This window comes from Kogia breviceps, chromosome 5 (genome assembly GCF_026419965.1).
Source record: "Kogia breviceps isolate mKogBre1 chromosome 5, mKogBre1 haplotype 1, whole genome shotgun sequence".
Lineage (NCBI taxonomy): Eukaryota > Metazoa > Chordata > Mammalia > Artiodactyla > Physeteridae > Kogia > Kogia breviceps.
In genome coordinates, this window is record NC_081314.1 from 82,177,628 (window position 1) to 82,203,850 (window position 26,223).

Consider the following 26,223-nt stretch of genomic DNA (forward strand, 5'->3'; position numbering starts at 1 on the left):
CAAATAACATACAAGTGAACTCCCATAAGGTTAACAGCTGATTTCTCAGCAGAAACTCTACAAGCCAGAAGGGAGTGGCATGATATACTTAAAGTGATGAAAGGGAAGAAACTACAATCAAGATTACTCTACCCAGCAAGAATTTCATTCAGATTCGATAGAGAAATCAAAAGCTTTACAGACAAGCAAAAGCTAAGAGAATTCAGCACCACCAAACCAGCTCTACAACAAATGCTAAAGGAACTTCTCTAACTGGGAAACACAAGAGAAAAAAAGGACCTAGTAAAAGAAATCCAAAACAATTAAGAAAATGGTAACAGGAACATACATATTGATAATTACCTTAAACATGAATGGATTAAATGCTCCAACCAAAAGACACAGGCTTGCTGAATGGATACAAAAACAAGACCCATATATATACTGCCTACAAGAGACCCACTTCAGACGTAGGGACACATACAGACTGAAAGGGAGGGGATGGAAAATGATATTCCATGCAAATGGAAATCAAAAGAAAGCTGGAGCAGCAATACTCATATCAGATAAAATAGACTTTAAAATAAAGAATGTTACAAGAGACAAGGAAGGACACTCCATAATGATCAAGGGGTCAACCCAAGAAGAAGATATAACTATTATAAATATATATGCACCCAACAGAGGAGCACCTCACTATATAAGGCAACTGCTAACAGCTATAAAAGAAGAAATTGACAATAACACAATAATAGTGGGGGACTTTAACACCTCATTTACACCAATGGACAGATCATCCAAACAGAAAATTGATAAGGAAACACAAGCTTTAAATGACACAATAGACCACATAGATTTAATTGATATTTATAGGACATTCCATCCCAAAACAGCAGATTACACTTTCTTCTCAAGTGCACACGGAACATTCTCCAGGATAGATCACACCTTGGGTCACAAATCAAACCTCAGTAAATTTAAGAAAATTGAAATCATATCAAGCATCTTTTCTGACCACAACGCTATGATATTAGAAATGAATTCCAGGGGAAAAACCATAAAAAACACAAACACATGGAGGCTATACAATACGTTACTAAATAACCAAGAGATCACTGAAGAAATCAAAGAGGAAATAAAAAAATACCTAGAGACAAATGACAATTAAACACGATGATCCAAAACCTATGGGATGCAGCAAAAGCAGTTCTAAGAGGGAAGTTTATAGTTATACTCAAGAAACAAGAAAAATCTCAAATAAACAATCTAAGCTTACATCTAAAGGAACTAGAGAATGAAGAGCAAACAAAACCCAAAGTTAGCAGAAGGAAAGAAATCATAAAGATCAGAGCAGAAATAAATGAAACAGAAACAAAGAAAACAGTAGCAAAAATCAATGAAACTAAAAGCTGGTTCTTTGAGAACATAAACAAAATTGATAAACCATTAGCCAGACTCATCAAGAAAAAGAGGGAGGGCTTCCCTGGTGGCGCAGTGGTTGAGCGTCCGCCTGCCGATGCAGGGGACACGGGTTCGTGCCCCGGTCCGGGAGGATCCCACATGCTGCGGAGCGGCTGGGCCCGTGAGCTATGGCCGCTGAGCCTGCGCGTCCGGAGCCTGTGCTCCGCAACGGGAGAAGCCACAGCAGTGAGAGGCCCGCGTACCGCAGAAAAAAAAAAAAAAAAAAGAAAAAAAAAAGAAAAAGAGGGAGAGGACTCAAATCAATAAAAGTAGAAATGAAAAAGAAGTTACAACAGACACCACAGAAATACAAAGCATCCTAAGAGACTACTACAAGCAACTCTATGCCAATAAAATGGACAACCTGGAAGAAATGGATAAATTCTTAGAAAGGTATAACCTTCCAAGACTGAACAAGGAAGAAATAGAAACTATGAACAGACCATCACAAATAATGAAATTGCAACTGTGATTAAAAATCTCCAACAAACAAAAGTCCAGGACCGGATGGTTTCACAGGTGAATTCTACCAAACATTTAGACAGGAGCTAACACCCATCCTTCTCAAACTCTTCCAAAAAATGGAAGAGGAAGGAACTCTCCCAAACTCATTCTATGAGGCCACCATCACCTTGATACCAAAACCAGACAAAGATACTACAAAAAAAGAAAATGACAGACCAATATCACTGATGAATATAGATGCAAAAACCCTCAATAAAATACTAGCAAACAGAGTCCAACAACACATTAAAAGGATGATACACCATGATCAAGTGGGATTTATCCCAGAGATGCAAGGATTCTTCAATATAAGCAAATCAGTGTGATACACCATATTAACAAATTGAAGAATAAAAACCATATGATCATTGCAATAGATGCAGAAAAAGCTTTTGACAAAATTCAACACCCATTTATGATAGAAACTCTCCAGAAAGTGAGCATAGAGGGACCTACCTCAACATAATAAAGGCCATATATGACAAACCCATAGCAAACATCATTCTCAATGGTGAAAAACTGAAAGCATTTCCTCTAAGATCAGGAACAAGACAAGGATGTCCACTCTCACCACTATTATTCAACATAGTTTTGGAAGTCCTAGGCACAGCAATCAGAGAAGAAAAAGAAATAAAAGGAATACAAATTGAAAAAGAAGAAGTCAAACTCACTGTTTGCAGATGACATGATACTATACATAGAGAATCCTAAAGATGTCACCAGGAAACACTAGAGCTAATCAATGAATTTGGTAAAGTAGCAGGATACAAAATTAATGCACAGAAGTCTCTTGCATTCCTATACACTAATGATGAAAAATCAGAAAGAGAAATTAAGGAAACACTCCCATTCACCACTGCAACAAAAAGAATAAAATACCTAGGAATAAACCTACCTAGGGAAACAAAAGACCTGTATGCAGAAAACTATAAGACAATGATGAAAGAAATTAAAGATGATACCAACAGATGGAGAGATATACCATGTTCTTGGATTGGAAGAAGCAATATTGTGAAAATGACTCTACTACCCAAAGCAATCTACAGATTCAATGCAATACCTAACAAATTACCAATGGCATTTTTTACAGAACTAGAACAACAAATCTTAAAATTTGTATGGAGAAACAAAAGACCCCGAATAGCAAAAACAGTCTTGAGGAAAAAAAGCAGAGCTGGAGGAATCAGACTCCATGACTTCAGACTATACTACAAAGCTTCAGTAATCAAGAAAATATGGTACTGTCACAAAAACAGAAATATAGATCAATGGAACAAGATAGAAAGCCCAGAGATAAACCCATGCACCTATGGTCAACTAATCTATGACAAAGGAGGCAAGGATATACAATGGAGAAAAGACAATCTCTTCAATAAGTGGTGCTGGGAAAACTGGTCAGCTACATGTAAAAGAATGAAATTCTTTTACACTCCCCAACACCATACACAAAAATAAACTCAAAATGGATTAGAGACCTAAATGTAAGACTGGACACTATAAAACTCTTAGAGGAAAACATAGGAAGAACACTCTTTGACATAAATCACAGCAACATCTTTTTTGATCCACCTCCTAGAGTAATGGAAATAAAAACAAAAATAAACAATGGGACCTAATGAAACTTAAAAGCTTTTGCACAGCAAAGGAAACCATAAAAAAGACGAAAAGACAACCCTCAGAATGGGAGAAAATATTTGCAAATGAAGCAAAAAAATTTGCAATTTGCAAATTGACAGAGGATTAATCTCCAAAATTTACAAGCAGCTCATACAGCTCAATATCAAAAAAACAAACAACACAATCCCAAAATGGGCAGAAGACCTAAATACACATTTCTCCAAAGAAGACATACAGATGGCCAAGAAGCACATGAAAAGCTGCTCAACATCACTAATTATTAGAGAAATGCAAATCAAAACTACAATGAGGTATCATCTCACAGCAGTTAGAAGGGGCATCATCAGAAAACCTACAAAGAACAAATGCTGGAGAGTGTGTGGAGAAACGGGAAACCTCTTGCACTGTTGGTGGAAATGTAAATTGATACAGCCACTATGGAGAACAGGATGGAGGTTCCTTAAAAAACTAAAAATAGAATTACCATATGACCCAGCAATCCCACTACTGGGCATATACCCAAAGAAAACCATAATTCAAAAAGACACATCCACCCCAATGTTCATTGCAGCACTATTTACAATAGCCAGGTCATGGAAGCAACCTAAATGCCCATCGACAGATGAATGGATAAAGAAGATGTGGTACATATATACAATGGAATATTACTCAGCCATAAAAAGGAACAAAACTGGGTCATTAGTAGAGACGTGGATGGATCTACAGACTGTCATACCGAGTGAAGTAAGCCAGAAAAAGAAAAACAAATATCATATAATAACGCATATATGTGGAACCTAGAAAAATGGTAGAGATGAACCAGTTTGCAGGGCAGAAATTGAGACACAGATGTAGAGAACAAAGTAGGGACACCAAGGGGGGAAAGCGGTGGGGGGTGTGGGGTGTGTGTGATGAATTGGGAGATTGGGATTGACATGTATACACTGATGTGCATAAAATGGATGACTAATAAGGACCTGCTATATAAAAAAATAAATAAAATTTTAAAAATAATTTACACAGGAAAGGGTTAAATTAAGACCTTCATAATCAGAATGGGGGAAAGGTAGCTGTGTCAGGATTGATTTAATATTTTCCCCAGTGTTCTGGGACATGCATAAAGCAAAACCTGATTATTATGAGTCTGAATTTGACTTCCATTTGAATTTTCAGTTAAGAGTCTGATACAATATCTTTACACACTGGTTTGGCAGATCCAGTGGGTGAATGTCATCTATTAAAAGTCAGGCAGACAAGATAATTTCCTGCTCATCAGAGAAGGTTCAATACATAATCATTAAATATTTCCATGACTTTCTATAGTACTGATACTAAAATTAAAATAAACTGCCTTTCAATTTAAAAGTCAGGGTAATTTTGCAGAACAAACACAATGCTGACACAGATTTTTTTTTCAAAGAAGCTGATAAAATTTCATAGGCTCATAATTTCAACTGCAAAAGCAAAGTCCTCTGTACCACAAAATACACTAACAAAGGCTGTATTTCAAGAATATGACTTGGATCATAACCCTGAAAGAACTTTTCTCTCCACCGCTGCTTCCAGTGACAAACCAAATTACTAAACTTCAGGGAAGTAAAACTAAGTATGAATACATTTTTATTAATCAAGTCATTCAAACCTTAGGTGATGAGTAGTTATAAAACAAATCACAAAATTTCAGTGAAGATGTATTTCCACTCAGCACTGAATGAGATTCTCAAGATACCAAAAACAATCACAACTTCAAATTTTAAATTTATATAATTTTTAAAACAATTTTTAAAACTGCTTTTAAAAATATTATTATATTTGACTATCCTATCAACTCTTTGAGGCAGGTAAAGTAAGATGAAGTGCCTGAAATTCTGAAAGTCAAAGTGACATATAGAAACAATGTAAATTACCAGTGCTAATAACAATAGTATAATTAAGGCCTACAGAATCTAGCGTGCTTTCCACCAAGCCACTGTACCAGATTAAAAAAAAATTCTTCTTTTATAATATTTCTTTTATTCAATGGTATTGACACAAAAAGAATGCTTCTCAAATCTGTATTCCACACAGAAGCTGGAAGTGACTGCTCATAAGACAGATGACAGAATAAAAAACAGAGCACCAAAAGGTTACAGACAAAAAAGATGAAATTTAATCATGATAAATATAAAATGGGTCCAAAAATTATTGCTTAGGTATATAATAGGGAAAAGTTAGCTTAAGCCTTTCTTCAAAACCATTAAAGAAAAATTTATCAAGTGCCTTTTATATGAAAGCAGCTATGCTGGAACAATAAATAGGACACTCTATCCTCAAATCATTCCTAATCTAAAGGAATATGATGGACACCTATGGGCTCAGCAGCCATTTATATGCACAGTGTTAAGATAGTTATACTTCATTCTCTTTAAAAGAAACCAAAAAAAGCTATGAGAAGCCACAGCCTCCTAGCATTAGGTGCCAAGTGCAGCGGGGAAAGTGTGCCAAATTCTAGTAATACTGTTTAAGGAGGAGCCTGACAAGCTACGGTAGGTTTAGAAGACAGTGACTATGCTCGTCAGTGGTGTGGAATCTATGTCTGATGAGGAAAGGTTACGAGAATTGGGGGATGTTTAGATTAATGGCTAAGTCCAGACATGACTGACATATTCAAATGTTCTGAGGACTGTCAACAGAAGAGGGTGGTGGCCAACTTGCTCTGTGGGAGTTGTGTTGCTCCAAAAGTAATAGCTTGACAGGAGGAAGAATTTCCCAGGACCCAGAGCTGATTAACAAGGGAGGTTTTCATTCAAGTTGTGGTCATATGAACATACATCTGGATTGTAATGGAAGAGACTCATTTATTGAATAAGTTATATCAGATGATGACTAAGGTTCATTTAAGTAGATCAGTAACAAATTTAGATACATGTAAGTAAAGAGCTTAACTAGTATATTAAAAACGAAAATCTAAAAGGTGCTTCTTAGTGGGTAAGAATAATAGCAATTTTTTTTACAGTTTTATTAAGAAGCATTATAAATATGAAATAAGGATTATAAAATAACAATACATTTTTATCATAAATTATTTTAATGATTAGAATCAAGAAATTTCCCTAAATAGTAGGTTTATAACATTAGTACACTTTATTAGATAAATTTTTATTATTGTGCACACTGACTGAATTTTTATTTCATGATAAAAGTTAGGAAAGTTAACGGGGAATTATTAGATTAGACATTTATTAAAAATATTTATAAAAACTAAATTAAACTTGATATTGCAAGTGAAAATACTCCTTTTGGAAATAAAGACATACACGTAAAGGCAAACGGTAAACACTCAAAAGTTTGACAACTACAGAGTTTTTCATATGTTCTGGGCATGTTGAATATATAGAATACATATGTATGTATATACACATACACTGATATACATTTCTATATCACTGAGCAGTGCCTTTCTTCTCAGCCTCATATTTTCTTCCTAAAAATGATTACTGTGGCCTTCATGGTCTATCACTAATTAAAATACGCAGTACGGGGCTTCCCTGGTGGTGCAGTGGTTGAGAGTCTGCCTGCCAATGCATGGGACACAGGTTCATGTCCCAGTCCGGGAAGATCCCACATGCCGCGGAGCGGCTGGGCCCGTGAGCCATGGCCGCTGAGCCTGCGTGTCCGGAGCCTGTGCTCCACAACGGGAGAAGCCATAACAGTGAGAGGCCCGCGTACTGCAAAAAAAAAAAAAAAACCAACAAAACAAAACAACGCAGTACGGGAGTTCACTGATGGTCCAGTGGTGAAGAGTCTGCCTTCCAATGCAGGGGACGCGGGTTCGATCCCTGACTGGGGAACTGGGATCCCACATGCTGCGGGTAAACTAATCCCGTGTGCCACAACTACTGAGCTCACGTGCCTCAACTAGAGAAGAGAAAACCCGCATGCCACAACTGGAGAGAAGTCTGCACACCACAATGAAAGATCCCGCGTGCCACAACTAAGACCTGACGCAGCCATAAAAATGAATAAATAAATAAATAAAATAAAATTAAAAGTAAAATAAAATATGCAGTAATGAAACAGGGGTTCCAAAAGAGGAGGGGGCATATTTTGCTGCAATATTCATTAATGGTGATGGTTTTCTTTCCACGTGTTATTACTTTGTGGGTGTCCCTTGTTTAGCCCCTTTGGTGGCAAAGTTTAGTCCTATAAAGACTGAGTTATGTTTAGAGTCCCTTATGGCTGGAAGGCACAGTTATTATCTTGCAGAAATGAAGCACAACTAATAATTCTTTGAAACAGTGGGCCCAGAGTAGAGATTGGTTGGGAAATCAGATATCCTAAGTACTACAGGTTTATCAGTAACCTTTAAGCTCCCAAAGAATGACATATGGTTCTGCAGAAGGCAATGTACTATTAAATCATGGAACACTGACTGATCACCTTGTCAAACCCTCTACCTTCAAGAAACACAAATTCTACTTGAAGACTTACTTCTCTTCTTGAAAATCTCCATGGATAAACATTACATGACCTCAGTAAGAAGCATTTATTTGAGCATTTCACAAATCCATTCTCGTCTTTTAATCCATGTTCTACTTCTGCCTCTTAATTAGTCATGAACATGAGTAATTCAGTTTTAGTTCATAAAACTGAAAATAATAATTCACTCCTTAGCCTTTCTTTAAAGCTTAAAATCCCTAATTTCCTTAATAATGTGCATTTCTTTAATCATGCTCATCCTTTTCTCAATTTTCTCATTTCTCCCCATTTTTGGGCAAGTGTATGTTTTTATTTCTGTGCATGCTATTAAAATGGGACATAATTATCTTAACAAAGGCAAAATGCATGAAAATATATTAAGAGGATTACTCTCTAGCCTATACATGTCACATGCCTTTCAATACAACCAAATGTATTTCCTTTCTTCAATTATCACTTAAAGCCAGCTTGTAGTCGGCTATCACCCTCAAGGAGTTTCTATCTAGCTAATCACCTCCCCTTATTCTCCCCACCCATTATCTGTTTCCGACATCACCATCATGGCATCTTAGTAACTTGCATTCGATGAAGAACCTCTCCCAAAGCATCTTCTGTTAAACAGTCAAATTACACTGTTTCAGCAAACTCAACACCAAAGTGCTAACATTTTTCAAAATGCTAATTTTAAAGTATTCATCTATTCGGTGAAAAATGTCATGTGAATTGTGGCTAGAATGGCTAGACATCCAGTTCTCAGATAAGGTGAATAATGTATTTTCATAATTTTGTTTACAGCATAAGCTTCAAGATTTTGAAACTCATATTATCTAGTCATGAGTTTATTTATTGCCCTATTATAGCTAATTCAATTAATGAAGATATAATACAATATTAAATATTGAGTTTCCCTAAAGAAATAATAAAAGCATACCACTGAGAGCCTCCAAGAGGATGTATGTAAGCAAGTACATATACCAAAAGAGTACACCTTTAGATAGAATGGAATGATCCAGTTTTTCTTCTATAGAGATGGCAACAGTAATATCAAGATCAGTGGACTACAGAAAGATTGCATTAGAAGGTTCTAGCAGTAGTAGCACTTATAACACAAGGGCTGAACAAAATTAATAGCTTTTAATTTATTATGTCAACAGTTATAATTAATGTGTATATTTTCAAACACTTTTCATGTAAATTCTTCTGATTTATAAAAAATAATAATAGAAACACTAAGTTTGCTAGAAACTGGAAAAAGACTAGACATTTTCCTGATTTAAAAAAAGAATGACTCTGGTAAAAAAAGAAACATGAATTTTCCATTACTGACTTTAAATATCAGCCTAAAGGTCTAGATGTGTCTATAATTAGATTTTGTAGTAAGTTCCCTTTCATGAAACCTTTTTTACTTAAAAGGAATTAGGTCAGATTTTTACAAAGGCAGTAAGAGTATCTGTGACAGATTTATTCAAATTCTCCATTGTTCCATTAAAATATGCCCTTTTGCCTTCTTACAGCTAATGCTGAATAACAGGGTGGCTAAGCTTCCTGACTATTATGGGCAATAAGTCATATCTACTGAAATTCAAAATGGAGACAAAATATACTTCATTCATTCACTCATTCATTCATTACTCGGGGCTTATGCTAGGAACTGGGGTGGGAGGTGGGGGTCAGAATTTAAAAGGCAAAAGTCCATGCTCCAGATTTTCAGACTGGTAGGGAGATAAGACATATACACAAGTAACTATTAAGTGGTATCAGGAAAGAGAAAAAAAATACTATGATAATTCAGAGAAGGTATGTGAACAAATCTAGTCCTTAACACAGTGTATTTGTAAGTTAAAAATGCATCTTTGTAGAGCAGAAACTAATACAACAATGTAAAGCAATTATACTCCAATAAAGATATTTTAAAAATGCATCTTTCAGGAGTTTCTAAGTGACATTAATAAACAGACTTACATTCGAAAACAGGAGAATTTATAAATTCAATGGTTAAGATGTCTACCTCAAACTCAACTCCTCAATTCTAGCCTTGATTTAATTTAGAATTCTGTTTTCCTTTCTGTCCAACATAATTATTTTTAAGGACAGAATGGGAAAATAGTCTTGACTGGGGTCAATTACATCAATTTTCTTTAAAGATTTAAAAAGACGCATAGTTTTCACAATAAATGCTGGAGAGGGTGTGGAGAAAATGGAACCCTCTTGAACTGTTGGTGGGAATGTAAATTGATACAGTCACTATGGAGAACAGTATGGAGGTTCCTAAAAAACTAAAAATAGAACTACCATACGACCCAGCAATCCCACTACTGGGCATATACCCTGAGAAAACCATAATTCAAAAGGAGTCATGGACCACAACGTTCATTGCAGCTCTATTTACAATAGTCAGGACATGGAAGCAACCTAAGTGTCCATCAACAGATGAATGGATAAAGAAGATGTGGCACATATGTACAATGGAATAATACTCATCCATAAAAGGAAACAAAATTGAGTTATTTGTAGTGAGGTGGATGGACCTAGAGTCTGTCATACAGAGTGAAGTAAGTCAGAAAGAGAAAAACAAATACCATATGCTAAGACATATATATGGAATCTAAAAAAAAAAAAAAGGTTCTGAAGAACCTAGGGGCAGGATGGGAATAAAGATGCAGATGTAGAGAATGGACTTCAGGACAAGGGGAGGGGGAAGGGTAAGCTGGGACGAAGTGAGAGAGTGGCATGGACTTATATATACTACCAAATGTAAAATAGATAGCCAGTGGGAAGCAGCCGCATAGAATAGGGAGATCAGCTCAGTGCTTTGTGACCAACTACAGGGGTGGAATAGGGAGGGTGGGAGGGAGATAGAAGAGGGAGGAGCTATGGGGATATATGTATATGTATAGCTGATTCACTTTGTTATAAAGCAGAAACTAACACACCATTGTAAAGCAATTATATTCCAATAAAGATGCTAAAAAAATAAAATAAAACGATGCATAGTTTTCAAATATATATATATGTTTTCTGATTATAAAAGTAAAACATATTCACTGTTACAAATCCAGACAAAAAAGGAGGTAAAAAACTAAATCTCCTCCATCCAGAGATAAAACTGTTATCAGGTTATATAGAAAATACATGAAATTTAATGAATGTACTATCATAATGAATATTCTGCACTTAATTCAAGGGAACAAATCTATTCACATGTACTCACGACTATATTTTTGTGAAATCTAACAGATGCATACATGACATATAGTATCACCAAAAAAATTTGAGTGTAATGCTATGAACAAGAAGAGTTGTAAACTAAAACTGTTCTACCAGAATGCTGTACAGCTGCTAAAGTTGAAACTATACCAGAATAATAAAAAATTCTGGCTCAGGACACTCGTCAAAATTGCTCAAAACCCTAATGAAGGAATGTTAGTATATTAAAAGTGTGAAGTATTCAAAGAAAGATTACTCTGGACAACTGGGATTTATAGGCAAAGCAATAAACACTGAAAAGAGGGAATCCCAGCAGGATGGTACAGAGCAGAGGTTTCCAAACCTTCCTTCTCAGTACCCTTTGTATCTCAGTAATTTTTTTTTTTATAAATTTTACTTATTTATTTATGGCTGTGTTGGGTCTTTGTTTCTGTGCGAGGGCTTTCTCTAGCTGTGGCAAGCGGAGGCAACTCTTCATCGCGGTGCGTGGGCCTCTCACTATCGCGGCTTCTCTTGTTGCGGAGCACAGGCTCCAGACACGCAGGCTCAGTAAGTGTGACTCACAGGCCCAGTTGCTCCGTGGCATGTGGGATCTTCCCAGACCAGGGCTCGAACCCGTGTCCCCTGCATTGGCAGGCGGATTCTCAACCACTGCGCCAACAGGGAAGCCCTCAGTAATTTTTTAGTGGTGCCTCGAGGCCAAAGGAAATAGCTAACAATTCTGTTAATTACATGGTTAGGGCCAAACAATTTAATAAATATATATATGTCCTAATAATTTAGTGGCCATTAAAAAATACTCATATATTGAAAGAAATATATTTTTTACTTCATTCCTAAATAACCACAATTACTTACTAATGGGATATGTACATCTGAAAAGCACCACACAACTTCTCAAATCTTGTAATCAGAACGACACTGCCACCCTCATTTCCTGTTCTACACTTATTACTGTGAGGAATGATGTCCCCTCCTTCCCCCAAAAGATATTCATGTGTGAATTCCTGGAAACTGTGAATATGTTTCCATACATGGCAGAAAGGATTAAGGCTGCAGATGGAATTAAGGTTGCTAATCAGCTGATTTTAAAATTGGGAGACTATCCTGGATTACCTGGGTAGACCCAATGTAATCACAAGGATCCTTAAGAGTAGAAGAAGGAGGCAGAATATGAAGTTCAGAGGAAGATGTGACCTTGGAAGGAACAATGCAATATGAGATGCAATATGAGAAGGGCTTGACCTGCTGTTGCCAGCTCTACAGATGGATGAAGGGAGCCATGAGCCAAGGAATGTGGACAGCTTCTAGAAGTTAGAGAAGGTAAGGAAACAAATTCTTCCCTAGTGTCTGCCCATATTTTGATTTTAGCCTTGTGAGACTCGAGCTGGACTTCTAACTTACAGAAATATATGATAATAAATTGGTGTTTTTTTAAGCCACTATGTTTGTAGTAACTTATTAACAGCAGCCATAGAAAGACTAATGTAGACCCCCAAATGATACTAATAACAAATAAAAACAACTGCAGCTATAAATGTTTCAGGGCAATTAGATGAGCTAATAATAAGTAAACTGCCTATATTATACTCCTTAGCTAGACTCACCAAGAAAAAAAGAGAGCAGACTCAAATAAATAAAATCAGAAATGAAAGAGATGTTACAACTGATACCACAGAAACACAAAGGACAAGAGACTACTATGATATAATTATATGCCAACAAAATAGACAACCTAGAAGAAATGTATAAATTTCTAGAAATATACAACCTACAAAGCCTGAATTGCAATGAAATAGAAAACTTGAACAGATCAGTTACTAGGAGGAGATTGGATCAGTAATCAAAAACCTCTCAACAAACAAACGTCCATGATGAAAAGCCTCCACTGGTGAATTCTACCAAACTTTTAGAGGTGAACTAATACCAATCCTTTTCAAACTCTTCCAGAAAACAGAAGAGGGGGAAACTTCCAAATACATTTTACAAGGCCAGCATTACCCTGATACCAAAACCAGATAAGGATGCCACAAAAAAGGAAAATTACAGGTCAATATTCCTGATGAATACAGAAGTAAAAATTCTTAACAAAATAGCAAACCAAATTCAACAACACATTAAAAGGATCATACACCATGATCAAGTGAGATTTATTCCAGGGACGCAAGGCTGGTTCAACATCTGTAAATCAGTCAATGTGATACACCACATTAACAAAATGAAGGGATAAAAATCATGTGATCATCCCAATAGATAGAGAAAAAGCATTTGACAAAATTCAACACCCATTTATGATAAAAATGCTCAACACAGCAGGTATAAAGGGAATGTATCTCAACGTAATAAAGGCCATATATGACAAGATCACAGTTAATATCATACTCAATGGTAAAAAGCTGAAAGCTTTTCCTCTAAGATCAGGAACAAGACAAGGATAACCACTCTCCCCACTTTTATTCAACGTGATACTCGGAAGTCCTAGTCACAGCAATTCGGCAAGAAAAAAAAAAAGGCATCCAAACTGGGAAGGAAGAAGCAAAACTGACACTATTTGCAGATGACATATTATATATAGAAAATCCTAAAGACTCCATCAAAAAACTGTTGGAACTAATAAATTCAGTAAAATTGTAGGCTACAAAATCTACAGAAAAATCTTGCATTTCTCTACACTAGTAATGAACTATCTGAAAGAGAAATGGAGAAAAAAATCCCATTTACAATTATATCAAAATAATAAAATACCTAGGAATAAAACCAAGGAGATGAAAGATCTGTATATTGAAAACTTAAAGACATTAATTAAAGAAACTGAAGAAGACAAAAATAAATGGAAAGATATTCTGTGCTCATAGATTGAAAGAATTACTATTGTTAAAATGTCCATATTACCCAAAGCAACCTACAGATTCAAAGCAATCCCTATCAAAATTCCAATGGCATTCTTCACAGAAATAGAACAAACAATCCCAAAATTTGTGCGGAACTACAAAAGACCCTGGATAGCTAAAGCAACCTTGAGAAAGAAGAACAAAGCCAGAGGCATCACACGCCCTGATTTCAAACAATATTACAAAGCTATAGTAATTAACATAGTAAGTATTGGCATAAAAACTGAGACATAGATCAATGGAACAGAACAGAGAGCCCAGAAATAAACCTACACACTTATGGTCAATTAATTTACAACAAAAAAGCCAGAACTATGCAATGGGGAAAGGACAGATTCTTCAATAAATGATATAAGGAAAACTGGACAACCACAGGCAAAAGAATGAACTTGGACCACTATCTTATACCATATGCAAAAGTTAACACAAAATTGATCAGAGATTTGAATATAAGACCTGAAACCATAAAACTCCTAGAATAAAATATAGGCAGTAAGTTCCTTGACATAGGTCTTGGTAATAATTTTTTAAATTTGACACCAAAAGCTAAAGAACAAAAATGAAAATGAACAACTGGGACTACATCAAACTAAAGAGCTTCTGCACAGCAAAGGAAACCATCAACAAATGAAAACGCAACCTACTGAATGGGAGAAAATTGCAAACCATATATCTGATAAGGGGTTAATATCCAAAATATACAAAGAACTCATACAATTCAGTACCAAAAAGCAAACAATGCAATTAAAAAATGGGCAGAAGATTGGAATACTCATTTTTCCAAAGAAGACATACAGATGACCAACAGACACATAAAAGAAGTTCAATATCATGAATCATCAGGGAAACACAAATCAAAATCACAATGAGATATTACCTCACACCTGTCAGAATGGCTATTATCAATAAGACAAGAAATAACAAGTGTTGGCACGGATGTGGAGAAAAGGGAACCCTCCTACACTGTTGGTGGGAATGTAAATTGATACAGCCACTGTGGAAAACAGTATGAAAGTTCCTCAAAAAACTAAAAATAGAACTACCATATGATCCAGCAATTCCATTTCTTATCTGAGGGGATTGAAATCACTATCTCAAAAAGATATCTACACACCCCCCTTGTTCACTGCAGCATTATTTACAATAGCCAAGATATGGAAACAACCTGTGTCCATCAATGGATGAATGGATGAAGAAATTGTGGAATATATATGCAATAGAATATTACTCAGCCATAAAGAATGAAATCTTGCTATTTGTGACATGTTTAGATCTTGAGGATATTATGCTAAGTGAAGTAAGTCCGACAGAGAAAGACAAATATTGTATGATCTCTCTTATATATGGATCAAAAACAAACAAACAAAACCCAACAAACCAAGCTCACAGAAACAGAGAACAGACTGGTGGTTGCCAAAGGTGGGGGGCAGTGGGAGAAATGGTGAACTGTTTGGTTTTTGTTTTTAGTTTAAATAAACTGAATAAAAATGTTTTTAAAGGCTAATAAATATAAAATAAACATATAGGTGCTCATTCAAAGAATTTTACTGGTGTGTACTTGAAACATCATAGCTTTTTGCCTTTGTTCATTTTCCTTCCTGTTTAACAATCATGTAATGGCTATAAAGAAGATAAAAAATACTTGTATTATGCTCTGATATGATTTTTAAAAGAATATAAGCTTTTCCATGCTATATAAGCTTAGGCTAAAGATTATACATTTTCATATGCAAAATCCAATGGAAATGTTTTTAGTTATTTCTTGAGCTCTTTTTAGATGGGATGATGGTCTGATGGCTAGACAAGGGTGACCTTTTTGTATATTTAACAATTACTTATGGAAAAAGTCCTACCGTCAGTGTGTATATACTTCTATAAACTGCAACTATTTATTCAAAGTTCAAAACAGTCTGTGTTCACCTGTGGTTAAAGGCAGGTGTGTGATGCTGTTCAAACAGGTCAGGGTGAACCACGTGGATGATAGTGTAGCCCCAGAAAACAGGAGGAGAAGAATTAGTTTCAGCATACCCCTGATAAAATCTGCAAACCTGAAAAGAAACAATGTTCTATTAATGCTAGCTGGATTTTTAAAATACCATTTACATCAATGACACATTTTCATTAAACAATAATTTCTTGAAAAAATTTCAATGCTTTTAAAAGCAAGTTTTTTGATTTTTTTAAACCTATACATTTTATGTGTTTGTGTGTGTGTGATAAATGTTGCTTTGTGATAAATGCGTTCTTTTTTCTCTTACAAAACACATAAAATGTGATCTCTGTTCTGGATCTGTAAGTTACAGGATGGATTCTGAGTTTTTAATTGCCACCTTACTTTCTTTATATATTTTTCTATAATTTCCAAACATTCTATAATGAGCACATATTGTCCTAGTTTTAGAAAATAGGTTAACTTGTTGATGTAAACTTGCAAAGATGGCTCTCCCAAAATTCAAACTCACCTAGAGAACAAATACAAATGGTTACACCAGAGCCTTTGGGGTCCTATACGATCTGGTCTCTGCCTCCACTTTCCCTTTGCCTTATTATTCTCCAGCTGCACAGCCCTGTTTCTGTTTCTCCTACATGCTAAGGTTGTTTCCCACAGCAATGGTAGCTTTTGCACCTGTCCTGGAATGCTGCTACCCCTAGATCATCATATGACTTACTCCTGCTTATTCTTCAGGTCATTTGGGTCTCAGTTCAGGAAGGCTCTCCATGCTTGTGGAGGAAGCCCTCCCCATCCCAACTCCACACTCTATTTTCTCTATAGCATTTAACTCTATTGGAATTTCTCATTTTTGCATTTATTGTTTGTCTTCCATATCAGACTATAAGCTTTGTAAGAGCAAGAACATAGCTCTAGAATAGTGAATTTATTCTACAAAATTTGTGTATAACGTTTCACAGCATTTTAAGTTCTCAAAAATCCTGCTTTGTCTTGAATTAACATGAAACTCCTGGTTGAGATGCTTATTGTTTAGTCATGACCAAGAAGTTTTCCATTTGCCAACTGTTTTTCCTCATCTACTGATGAACCATTGATTATATAAGCACAATCCTCTTGCTGTGCCTGTACACAGCTTACTCTGTCCTTCAGAATTGTTCCTATTGTAGAAAAACTGATCCCATCCCAAATATAACATTTACCATGTTTTCTCTGTTTTTTAAATTGATTTTAATTTCTACTGTAATTATATGACTTGCAATACTATCTTTCATTTTGCACTTATTTGATGTGATGTGGTTAATCATGTTTGTAAAGTGTTATATCTAGACTAAAATGACTTCCTATGAGAGCTGATGCCATCTTTTGGTGGGAAAAATGGATGCACCTTTGCCCAGTGACTTTGGTTAGTTCTCTACTATGAAAGTTCACAAACAGAAAATTCTTATGTACTCTGAAAAAGGTTCCACAGCTTGATGGAAATGCCCCTCAAGAAAATCCAAATGCTTTGTTATAATTCCATGCTCACCACTTTTCTGATTTATATTTTGCTATGTTGCATGAACTTACTTGTCAGATGGGCAGATGGCCAAGTATGAGAGAATAAAACAGTTTTCTGCTACAATCATAACTGAGTGAAGTTGAACAGTGAGTAAGTTTTCCAGGGCCTGATCACACAAGAATAAACTGACTACTCTGGTCTACCAATTTTAGATACCTAGTCCTTTCAAATGGGCTTAATACCATCAAAGTGTACTGTTAGGACCAAAGTATTACATTTAGTAGTAATGTTTAGTAATATAATCACAAAAAAGCCACCCAAAGCACTCATATCTATAAGGAGATTCTGTTCTAGGGATCCCCAAAAGGCTGTTTTGAATATAATCTAAAAATTGATTTTAGGCTTAGGAGATACCTACAATTGATTTTGGATCCCAGAGTAAGGGAAGTACTTTTTAGAACTTCCATTTCAACAATTTAAAAACAGAAACGTCCTCATTCTAACTTTTCCACATAGTTAAAATTAAGGGTTTGTAGAACAAAATGAAGAGAAAGGAGCATATGAGATGTCATTTTTGATACATAATGTGTCCCTCTTTGACCTATGTGGTGCTCAGAAAAGGATTTGGTAAATGATGACTCGCTATCATTGGCTTGGAGATTTAATTAGAAAAATTAGATATGATTCTTATCAAATGTGATAGGTCAATGTATTCTAGCATCAGTGTAGTGATTTCCTACAAAGAGCTATGCTCCTGTTCTTCTTTAGCTTTTCGATTTTATCCTCATATTTTTCTAACTTATAAAAACCTCAGATAAAGTGATTTAGAAATTACAGTGACAACTTATTCTTTCATTAGCTCAGAAACAATAGGCAAATTGTAAGGTTTAGATATAATATTATCCTGTGTCAATTGTGTTTAAATATTTAGATAGCAAGGTGCTTCACATATCTTATTTGATCTCCCCAAATATGAAATTAGATTCTCCCATTCCTGCTAAAGTTGACTGTCCAATTTTGTTTTTGATTAAACAGGGTAAAATGATTTGGAAAGTAAAAGAATATTATCTCACTGGAAACACCAAGAGTAGTTTTATAGGTAGTTACCTACATGAGTGACATTTTCATTCTTTTCTTTTTTTAGAATAAATGAGGCTTTTTCCTTCTTCTGTCTCATTCTAAAAATGTGTTGTCATAATGGTTAAGATCAGAGGGAGTGTGATGAAACTCTAAGTCTTTATGGACATTTTTCATCAAAATGTGGTAACTATAGGGCTTCCCTGCTGGCGCAGTGGTTGAGAATCCGCCTGCCGATGCAGGGGACACGGGTTCGTGCCCCGGTCCGGGAAGATCCCACGTGCCGCGGAGCGGCTGGGCCCGTGAGCCATGGCCGCTGAGCCTGTGTGTCCGGAGCCTGCGCTCCGCAATGGGAGAGGCCACAACAGTGAGAAGCCCGCATACCACCAAAAAAAAAAAAAAAAATGTGGTAACTATAGCATCATACCTGCCAAAAGTGACCAGAAATAAATATCTGCTAATCAGGATACTGACTTTTCATGGAAAGTTCTAGAGATGCTCTTATGAATGATTCCTTTCAATTCTTTTCTAATCTCAATAACTATCAATTTGCCTTTATTATGGTATACTCTTTCCTTGGGTCCCATTTGTAGATGTTGTTCTCTAAAAATATGGAGAAAGTCAGCTTAATTATACTGGAAATACATCTCTAGTCTCCAAAAACATTTTAGGATGGACTACTCCTGTGAAGGTTTCTTGTAGCAGCAAATTCTACCTACTGCATGTGAATTTTCTTATAGCCTGAACAAGTGCCCTATTTGACTTTTGCCTGTTTTACTTTTCTTTCAATTTTAATGTTTATCTAGGGAAGTGGAGTCTCCCTTTGGGCTTTTTGTGGTTCTACCAACTCACACATTTAATGTTAAATATTCTCACCTTGCCATAGCTATTCCAACAACACAGCCTCCAACTATGGACCAAAATCCAATCCAGCCAGCATCTACCTGTTAAGAAAGTGGAAGACATATTTAATACAAGATTATCATATTGAAGTTTAGAAGGCATGGAAAATAAATCCTCTATAATCAGTATGTTAATAGCTAAATGGCAGCAAATCTAGGAAACACTATTTAAGAAAATGAATCAAATGAAAGGATTCATGTGTGACTAATTAATATAAACTTACCTAAATAAATACATCATTGATTAACTTTTTATTGGAATATTTAAATCAACAAAATACTCAATGTCACAGATATTTTTCAAATGTGTTCTACATGCCAGGCATTGTACCAGGAACTCTTAAGAAAACAGGCAAAGGAAAAAAGATGGTCACTGACCTAAAAAGCTTAAATACAGCCAAGATACAGGAAACTACTAGGCAATAATTAAGTGCTAAAATGTCTGGCACAAGTAAAAATGTATTAAGAGAAACACAGAAGAGTATGGGAAAGAGAGGGTTGAGGGGCGGAGAGAGAGAGTATGGGTGCAGCACCTGGTGAAACTAGACAGAGAAAGAATTGGAGCTGGATTTCAAATGGATAGCTCGCTCCACTCTTGAAGAAAACATTTCCAGCCCTGCCATTTACTAGCTTTGTGATTTTGGGCAAATTATGTCGTCTTACCTATAAAATGGACTAAATGAGAGAATTTGCATATAGAACTTAGATCAACAGTCGACATACAGGAAGTGCTCAATAAAGGTTAGAGCTGTTATTGTTACTTGATGATGTTTCTCTATCATCTAATGTCTTGTCTCTTTCCTACCTTCATGGACAAATTTATTCAGATCAATCTACAAATGCTGCCTATATTTCCTAATCACTCATGTATCTCTAACTCTTTTTTTTATTCAAACAGAAAGTCACAAAAATTATAATCATCCTCATCAGTTCACTCAGTCCCATGTAATTAATTTTTTTTCCATCTTGATCTTTTGTTAGCACTTTTATGAATTCATCAGTTTTCTATTGGAGTTGTAAAAATGCTTATTCATTCAGTTCAGCAGTATAGTCAGTTACCAGAAACCTGTACTTATCAGAGTCTTTTTCTTTAACTCTTACTATGACTTGGCTTCTATCTCAACTTCAACCCAAGTCTCAGTTTCCTCATTAGTAGAATGGGGATAGTAAGGATTTTTCTGAGAATTGAATATGTTAAAAAATGCAAAGTGCTCAAGACCTGTTAGCTGTCAATACCTGACATTCTGTGTGTCCCTAACAATATCGGTGCATTTTGTCTCCTCTTTCCCCTTCCCCCAGCCATCACACTTGCTTATTATCTTATTTCTTACTTCTGGACTCTGTAATAGCAATATTTTTGCCCACTATTGCCAGAATAATTATCCCAATCATTCCACTTCCCTACTCAGAAACAGTTACTGGCTTTCCTTGTAGTTATAGGGCAAAGTCCAAACTTGACCTAGCACTTGAGAGCTGCCCAAACTAAATTCTACCTTTTATTATTTTTCTACTCATATTTTTCATTACAGCTGTGATAGAGCTTGTCAGCTGTCCACCAAGATATGTTACATCTTATCCTACCAGAGCACTTAGCTAGATTACATGTCCTAGCCCCTATTCAGCTACATGTGACCACATGACTAAGTTCTCATTAATGGAAGGGGAAAAAGTGAGGTGCGCCACCTCTAGGCTAGAACCTGGAAGACAGCTATATACCCCCTCCATGCTTTCTTTCCTTTCTGCCAGCTGGAATCTGGATGGTCATCCCACTTCACCCATGCATACAATGACAAGGTCCTAGGAGACAAAGTGCAAAGTGGAAGCAACCTAGGTCTTAAATCAGTGTGAGGAAAAGAGCAGTCCCAACTGTGAACAACTGTCCTAGATTATTATGCAAACTGTCCTAGATTGCTATGTGAATGAGAAACAAATTTCTTCTTAAGTCTCAGAATTTTAGGATTCTTAGTCTACTCTAAGTAATACAATAACTTTATACAAATCTTCTTGCTCTACCAGTGACTGGTTACAGAAGCAAAGATAAATGCTCTCTGGAGAAAGGTAACACCAGAAACTTAAATTATCATTTTTTTCATACCGCTGGCATGAAGGGCAAGAGAATTCTCTGTTCTTCAGAATGCCCCTCTTCTTGCATTTAGCATCCATTAATACTATGGATTAAGGTCCATTAATACTATGAGGCCCCAGGGGGTTCCCTGGTAGCACAGTGGTTGAGAGTCTGCCTGCCGATGCAGGGGACACGGGTTCGTGCCCCAGTCCAGGAAGATCCCACATGCCGTGGAGCGGCTGGGCCCATGAGCCATGGCCACTGGGCCTGTGTGTCCGGAGCCTGTGCTCTGCACAGGCAAAAAATACTATGAGGCCCCCACAAACATTCTCATCTATTCCCTAGGTCAGTGGGGTCCTGCATCAGGTGAAGAACCACTGTGTATCTGACTGTATTAGCCCTGGTCCTTTCAGGCCGTTTTGTGCTTTTCTCCTTCCCCTGTTCATGACATTTGCTTTAGTTAATAACATTCTACCCAATAATTAATTAAATTTTTTCTTTGCTAGAATTTAATTAATTAATTGGGAGGGGCAGCACCTTCATTTGTCCACCAACCCAGAAGCTCTTTTAATTTTAAATTCCATTTTATTTAATACCTGGTATGATTCACGGTCTCTGTATCTCTCAGAGTTTGTACAAAGAGACATACTTGGAAGGGCTTCTCAGTGTTTATAACACGAATCATAAGATGTGCAAAATCAGCTTCATCTAAATGGGTGCTACACTTTCCTTCTTGAAACTGAGCATGCTTCGAATACCTGCCATCCAGAAAAATAGGTTAGGAAGCTAAAAGAAGGCTTTCTTATTATAGTAAAGGTACACTAGGTAATTTGGATTAATATTCTGGTTGAAAAAGCAGAAAATCTGGGGTGGAAAATCTATCTGAAGGCGGCAGAGAGCCAAGAAGGTAATCCAGAATTCTGGAACCATGATATAGGATGAGAAGGAAGCCCAGAGGAGCAAGCCTGATATGTGGGGACACTTTTCCTTAGGGGTATGTCTGCTGATTTTGGAAAAGGTAAAGGGGCTAAAATGTTATTGACAGCCTCATGTATCTAGGAAGAAAAAAATATGAGTTCAAGGCCTGCTCTAAGGTGGCTGGCCTTGTAGAAAACCCTAGACTTTAGCTGGGAACTCTGAGAGTTATACCTAAGAGCAGTAAAAATTAGAAATGGAACTGTGCAAGGAAGGGAGGGAGGAAGGAAGGGATGAAGGAAGGAAGGGAGGGAGGAAGGAAGGGAAGAAGGAAGGAAGAAATGGAACTGTATTCTGAGGGACTAAAACCCAGCTTTAAATGATCTCAATTCTTGAAACTAGATTAAGTATCCCTATACTCCTAAGAAAAAACATAAGTTCTTTCTGGAGGAAAAGAACATCATTTGAAGCTTAAATTATCTCTACAACTTTTAATATACTATGTTGAGCACTTAGTCAAAAATAACTGAACACATAAGGAAATAAGAAAACATGAATGAGTATCACAAACATAAAGAGACACACAAGGATCCAAATAAAGGGGTTAAGAGATACAGACTTTAAATAACTATTTTTAATAGTTCAAAAAAATAAAATACAAGGTCAAGCATTTCCAGAGAAATTTGGAAAGTATGAAAAAGCATCAAATAAAAATTTTATAACTTAAGAATATAATAATTGAAATTAATAACTCACAGATGAGTTTAACAGCATATTAGATAGAGCTGAAAACTGAAATAGTGAGTTGGAAGAGAGGCTAGGTAAAATATCCAGTTTGAAGTAGAGAAAGGCAGAAGGATAGAAAATTCTGAACAGAAAGTAAGAGACATAGGGCAAACAGTGTGAAAGTATAACATATACAGTTAGAGTTACTGAAGGAGAGAGAAATAGAGAAAATGGAGCATGAGCTTCGAAGGGATATTGGCTAAGAATTTTCTGAAACTGATGAGAGACATCAAGCCACAGATTCAAGAAGTCCTACAAACCTCAAGCAGAATAAATTTATTTATTTATTTTTTCCATTTTGAATTACTTTTTATTTATTTTTATTTTTGAAACCGAAGTATAATTGATTTACAGTATTATATGAGTTTCAGGTATACAACATAGTGATTCAGTATTTTTATAGATTATATTCCACTAAAAGTTATTATAAAATAACGGCTCTAATTCCCTGTGCTATAAAATATTTCCTTGTTGCTTATCTATTTTATACATAGTAGTTTGTATTTCTTAGTCCCATACCCCTAACTTGGCCTCTCTCCACTTCCCTCTTCCTTTTGGTAACCACTAGTTTGTTTTCTATATCTGTGAGTCTGTTTCTATTTTGTATATACATTCATTTGTATTATTTTTTAGATTCCACATATAAGTGATATCATACAGTATTTGTCTTTGTCTGACTTATTTCACTAAGCATAATATTCTCTAGGTCTATCCATGTTGCTGCAAATGGCAGAATGTCATTTTCTTTTATGGCTGAGTAATATCTCATTGTGTGTGTGTGTGTGTGTGTGTGTGTGTGTGTATATATTTCTCACATCTTCTTTATCCATTCAGCATAAAATTTAAAAAACTTGCCACCTAGTTAAGCTGCTGAAACCAAAGACAAAGAGACAAAGAGAAAATCTTAAATGCAGTAAGCTTTTAAATTTGAGAGCTGACTTATCAGTTGAAACAATGGAGGCCAGAAGAAGATGGTATTTTCAAATAAACAAAAGAAAATAAATGCTAACCAAGAATTCTATATGCAATACAAAATAATCTTCAAAAATAAAGATCAAATGAAGACATTTTCAGACCAAAGTAAAAAAAAAACCCCAAACAAGAGAATTTGTTGTAAGCTGACCTACACAAAACACACACACACACATGCACATGCACACATACACAGACACCAAACACACGCTGACTCTCTCTGTCTCTCTCTCTCAAGGATGCTCTTTAGACAGAAGAAAAATGATCACAGATAGAAGACTGAAGATTAAGGAAAGAATGAAGAGTAACAAAATGGAAATATGAGAGTGAATCTAAATGAATATTGACTGTAAAATAACAATAAAAATGTGTCTTGGGCAGTTTAAAATATATGACAATAATAGCACAAAATATGGTAGAGGCTTCAATGGAGTGAAAGAGTTCTAAGGACCTTGGACAGTCCTGGAAGAGGTAAAAGTTCTAATTTATAATAGATGTTAATAAGTGAAGTGTACATTCTGTACTTTCTAGGGTAACCACTAAATAGTAAAAGAAACTATAACTACCAAGCTAATAAAGGGGCAAAAAAGAGTAGTAAAAAATCCTTAATCCAGAAGAAGGTAAGAAAGAAGAGAAAAAGGATAGACTAGACTGGAAAAAAATAAAAACCAATAGTAAGGTGGTAGATCTAGACTCAAATTTGTCAATAATTACATTAACTGCAAATGGACTAAATACTCCAATTAAAACACAAAGATTATCAGACTGAATTAAAGAAAAAATGATATGTTACTTATAAGAGGTGTACCTAAAGAAAGTTTGAAAGTAAAAAAATGCAAAAAGATATACCATGCCAACACAAATGAAGAGAAAACTGGTGCAACTAATAGGCTTTAAGGCAGAAAAGCATTACCAGAAAAAAAAAATAATACTTCCTACGGATGAAAGGTTCAATTCATTAGTCATAATACAATTCTAGATTTATGTGCACCTAATTACACAGTCTTAAAATATATAAAGAAATATTGACAGAAATAAAAGGGAGAAATAGACAAATTTAAAATAATTTTGTAGGATCTTAACACACCTCTCTCAGTAACTGATAGAACAAGCTGACAAAAATGAGTAAGGAATAGAAGATGTGAAACACACAATTAACAGAATTGATCTAGTTGACATATAAAACACTACACTCAAGAATTACAGAAAATAGTTCACAAAAAATTGGGTCAACAAATTTGAAAATACTGAAATCATAGTATATCCTTATGACCACATTTATGTAATTTAGTTAGGAATTTTTTTTAAAAAGCTAGAGGATCTTCCACAGTTTGTAGATTAAGAAATGTCCTTCTAAATAACTCTGGAAACAAGAAAATATCTTAAATTCAATAATAATGAAAATCCAGAATGTATGGAATGCAGCTAAATCTGTGTTTAAAAGGACATAAATAGCCTTAAAATGCATGTATTAGGGAAGAAAAGCTAAAAATCAAGGATGTAAGCATTCATATTAAAAAGTTAGAAAAATGAAAGCAAAGTGACTTCACTCAAGAAAACAGAATAGAAAAAAATTATGATAAAATCAAAAATTGATGAAATAAAAAATAAGCTTTCATTAAAGAGCTACTGGTGAAATTATTCAAGGAAAAAAATGAGAAATAAGATACAGAAAATCAATATCTGGAATGATACAATGACTTACCTTGGAGACCTAATAAAATCATACAATGAAGAACTTATTACCATAAATCTGAAAACTGATAGAGTGGACAAATTCTAGAAAGTTATAATTTCTTAAACTGACATAATAATAAGTAGAAAATCTGAATAATTTTATAACTATTAAAGAAACTGAATTCATATCACAAAGAAAACTAGATGGCTTCATCAGCGAATTCTACCAAATATTTAGGGAAAAACAAAAGCCCCAAACCACT

General features: G+C 35.4%; 1 protein-coding gene across 2 annotated transcripts in view; it reads right to left on the reverse strand.

The window, feature by feature from the left end:
- The window catches only part of SLC49A4 (solute carrier family 49 member 4), a 108,246-nt gene that overhangs the window by 29,325 nt on the left and 52,698 nt on the right, over positions 1-26,223 (reverse strand). For both annotated transcript variants that reach the window (XR_010840746.1, XM_059064403.2), the window contains exons 6-7: positions 19,520-19,587; positions 16,038-16,165 (exon numbers count right to left, since the gene is read on the reverse strand). Coding sequence is in view for 1 of the 2 variants with exons in the window: in XM_059064403.2 (XP_058920386.1) it covers positions 16,038-16,165; positions 19,520-19,587 (196 nt within the window). In the remaining variant the exon portion in view is untranslated. The remainder of the gene's footprint in view (positions 1-16,037; positions 16,166-19,519; positions 19,588-26,223) is intronic.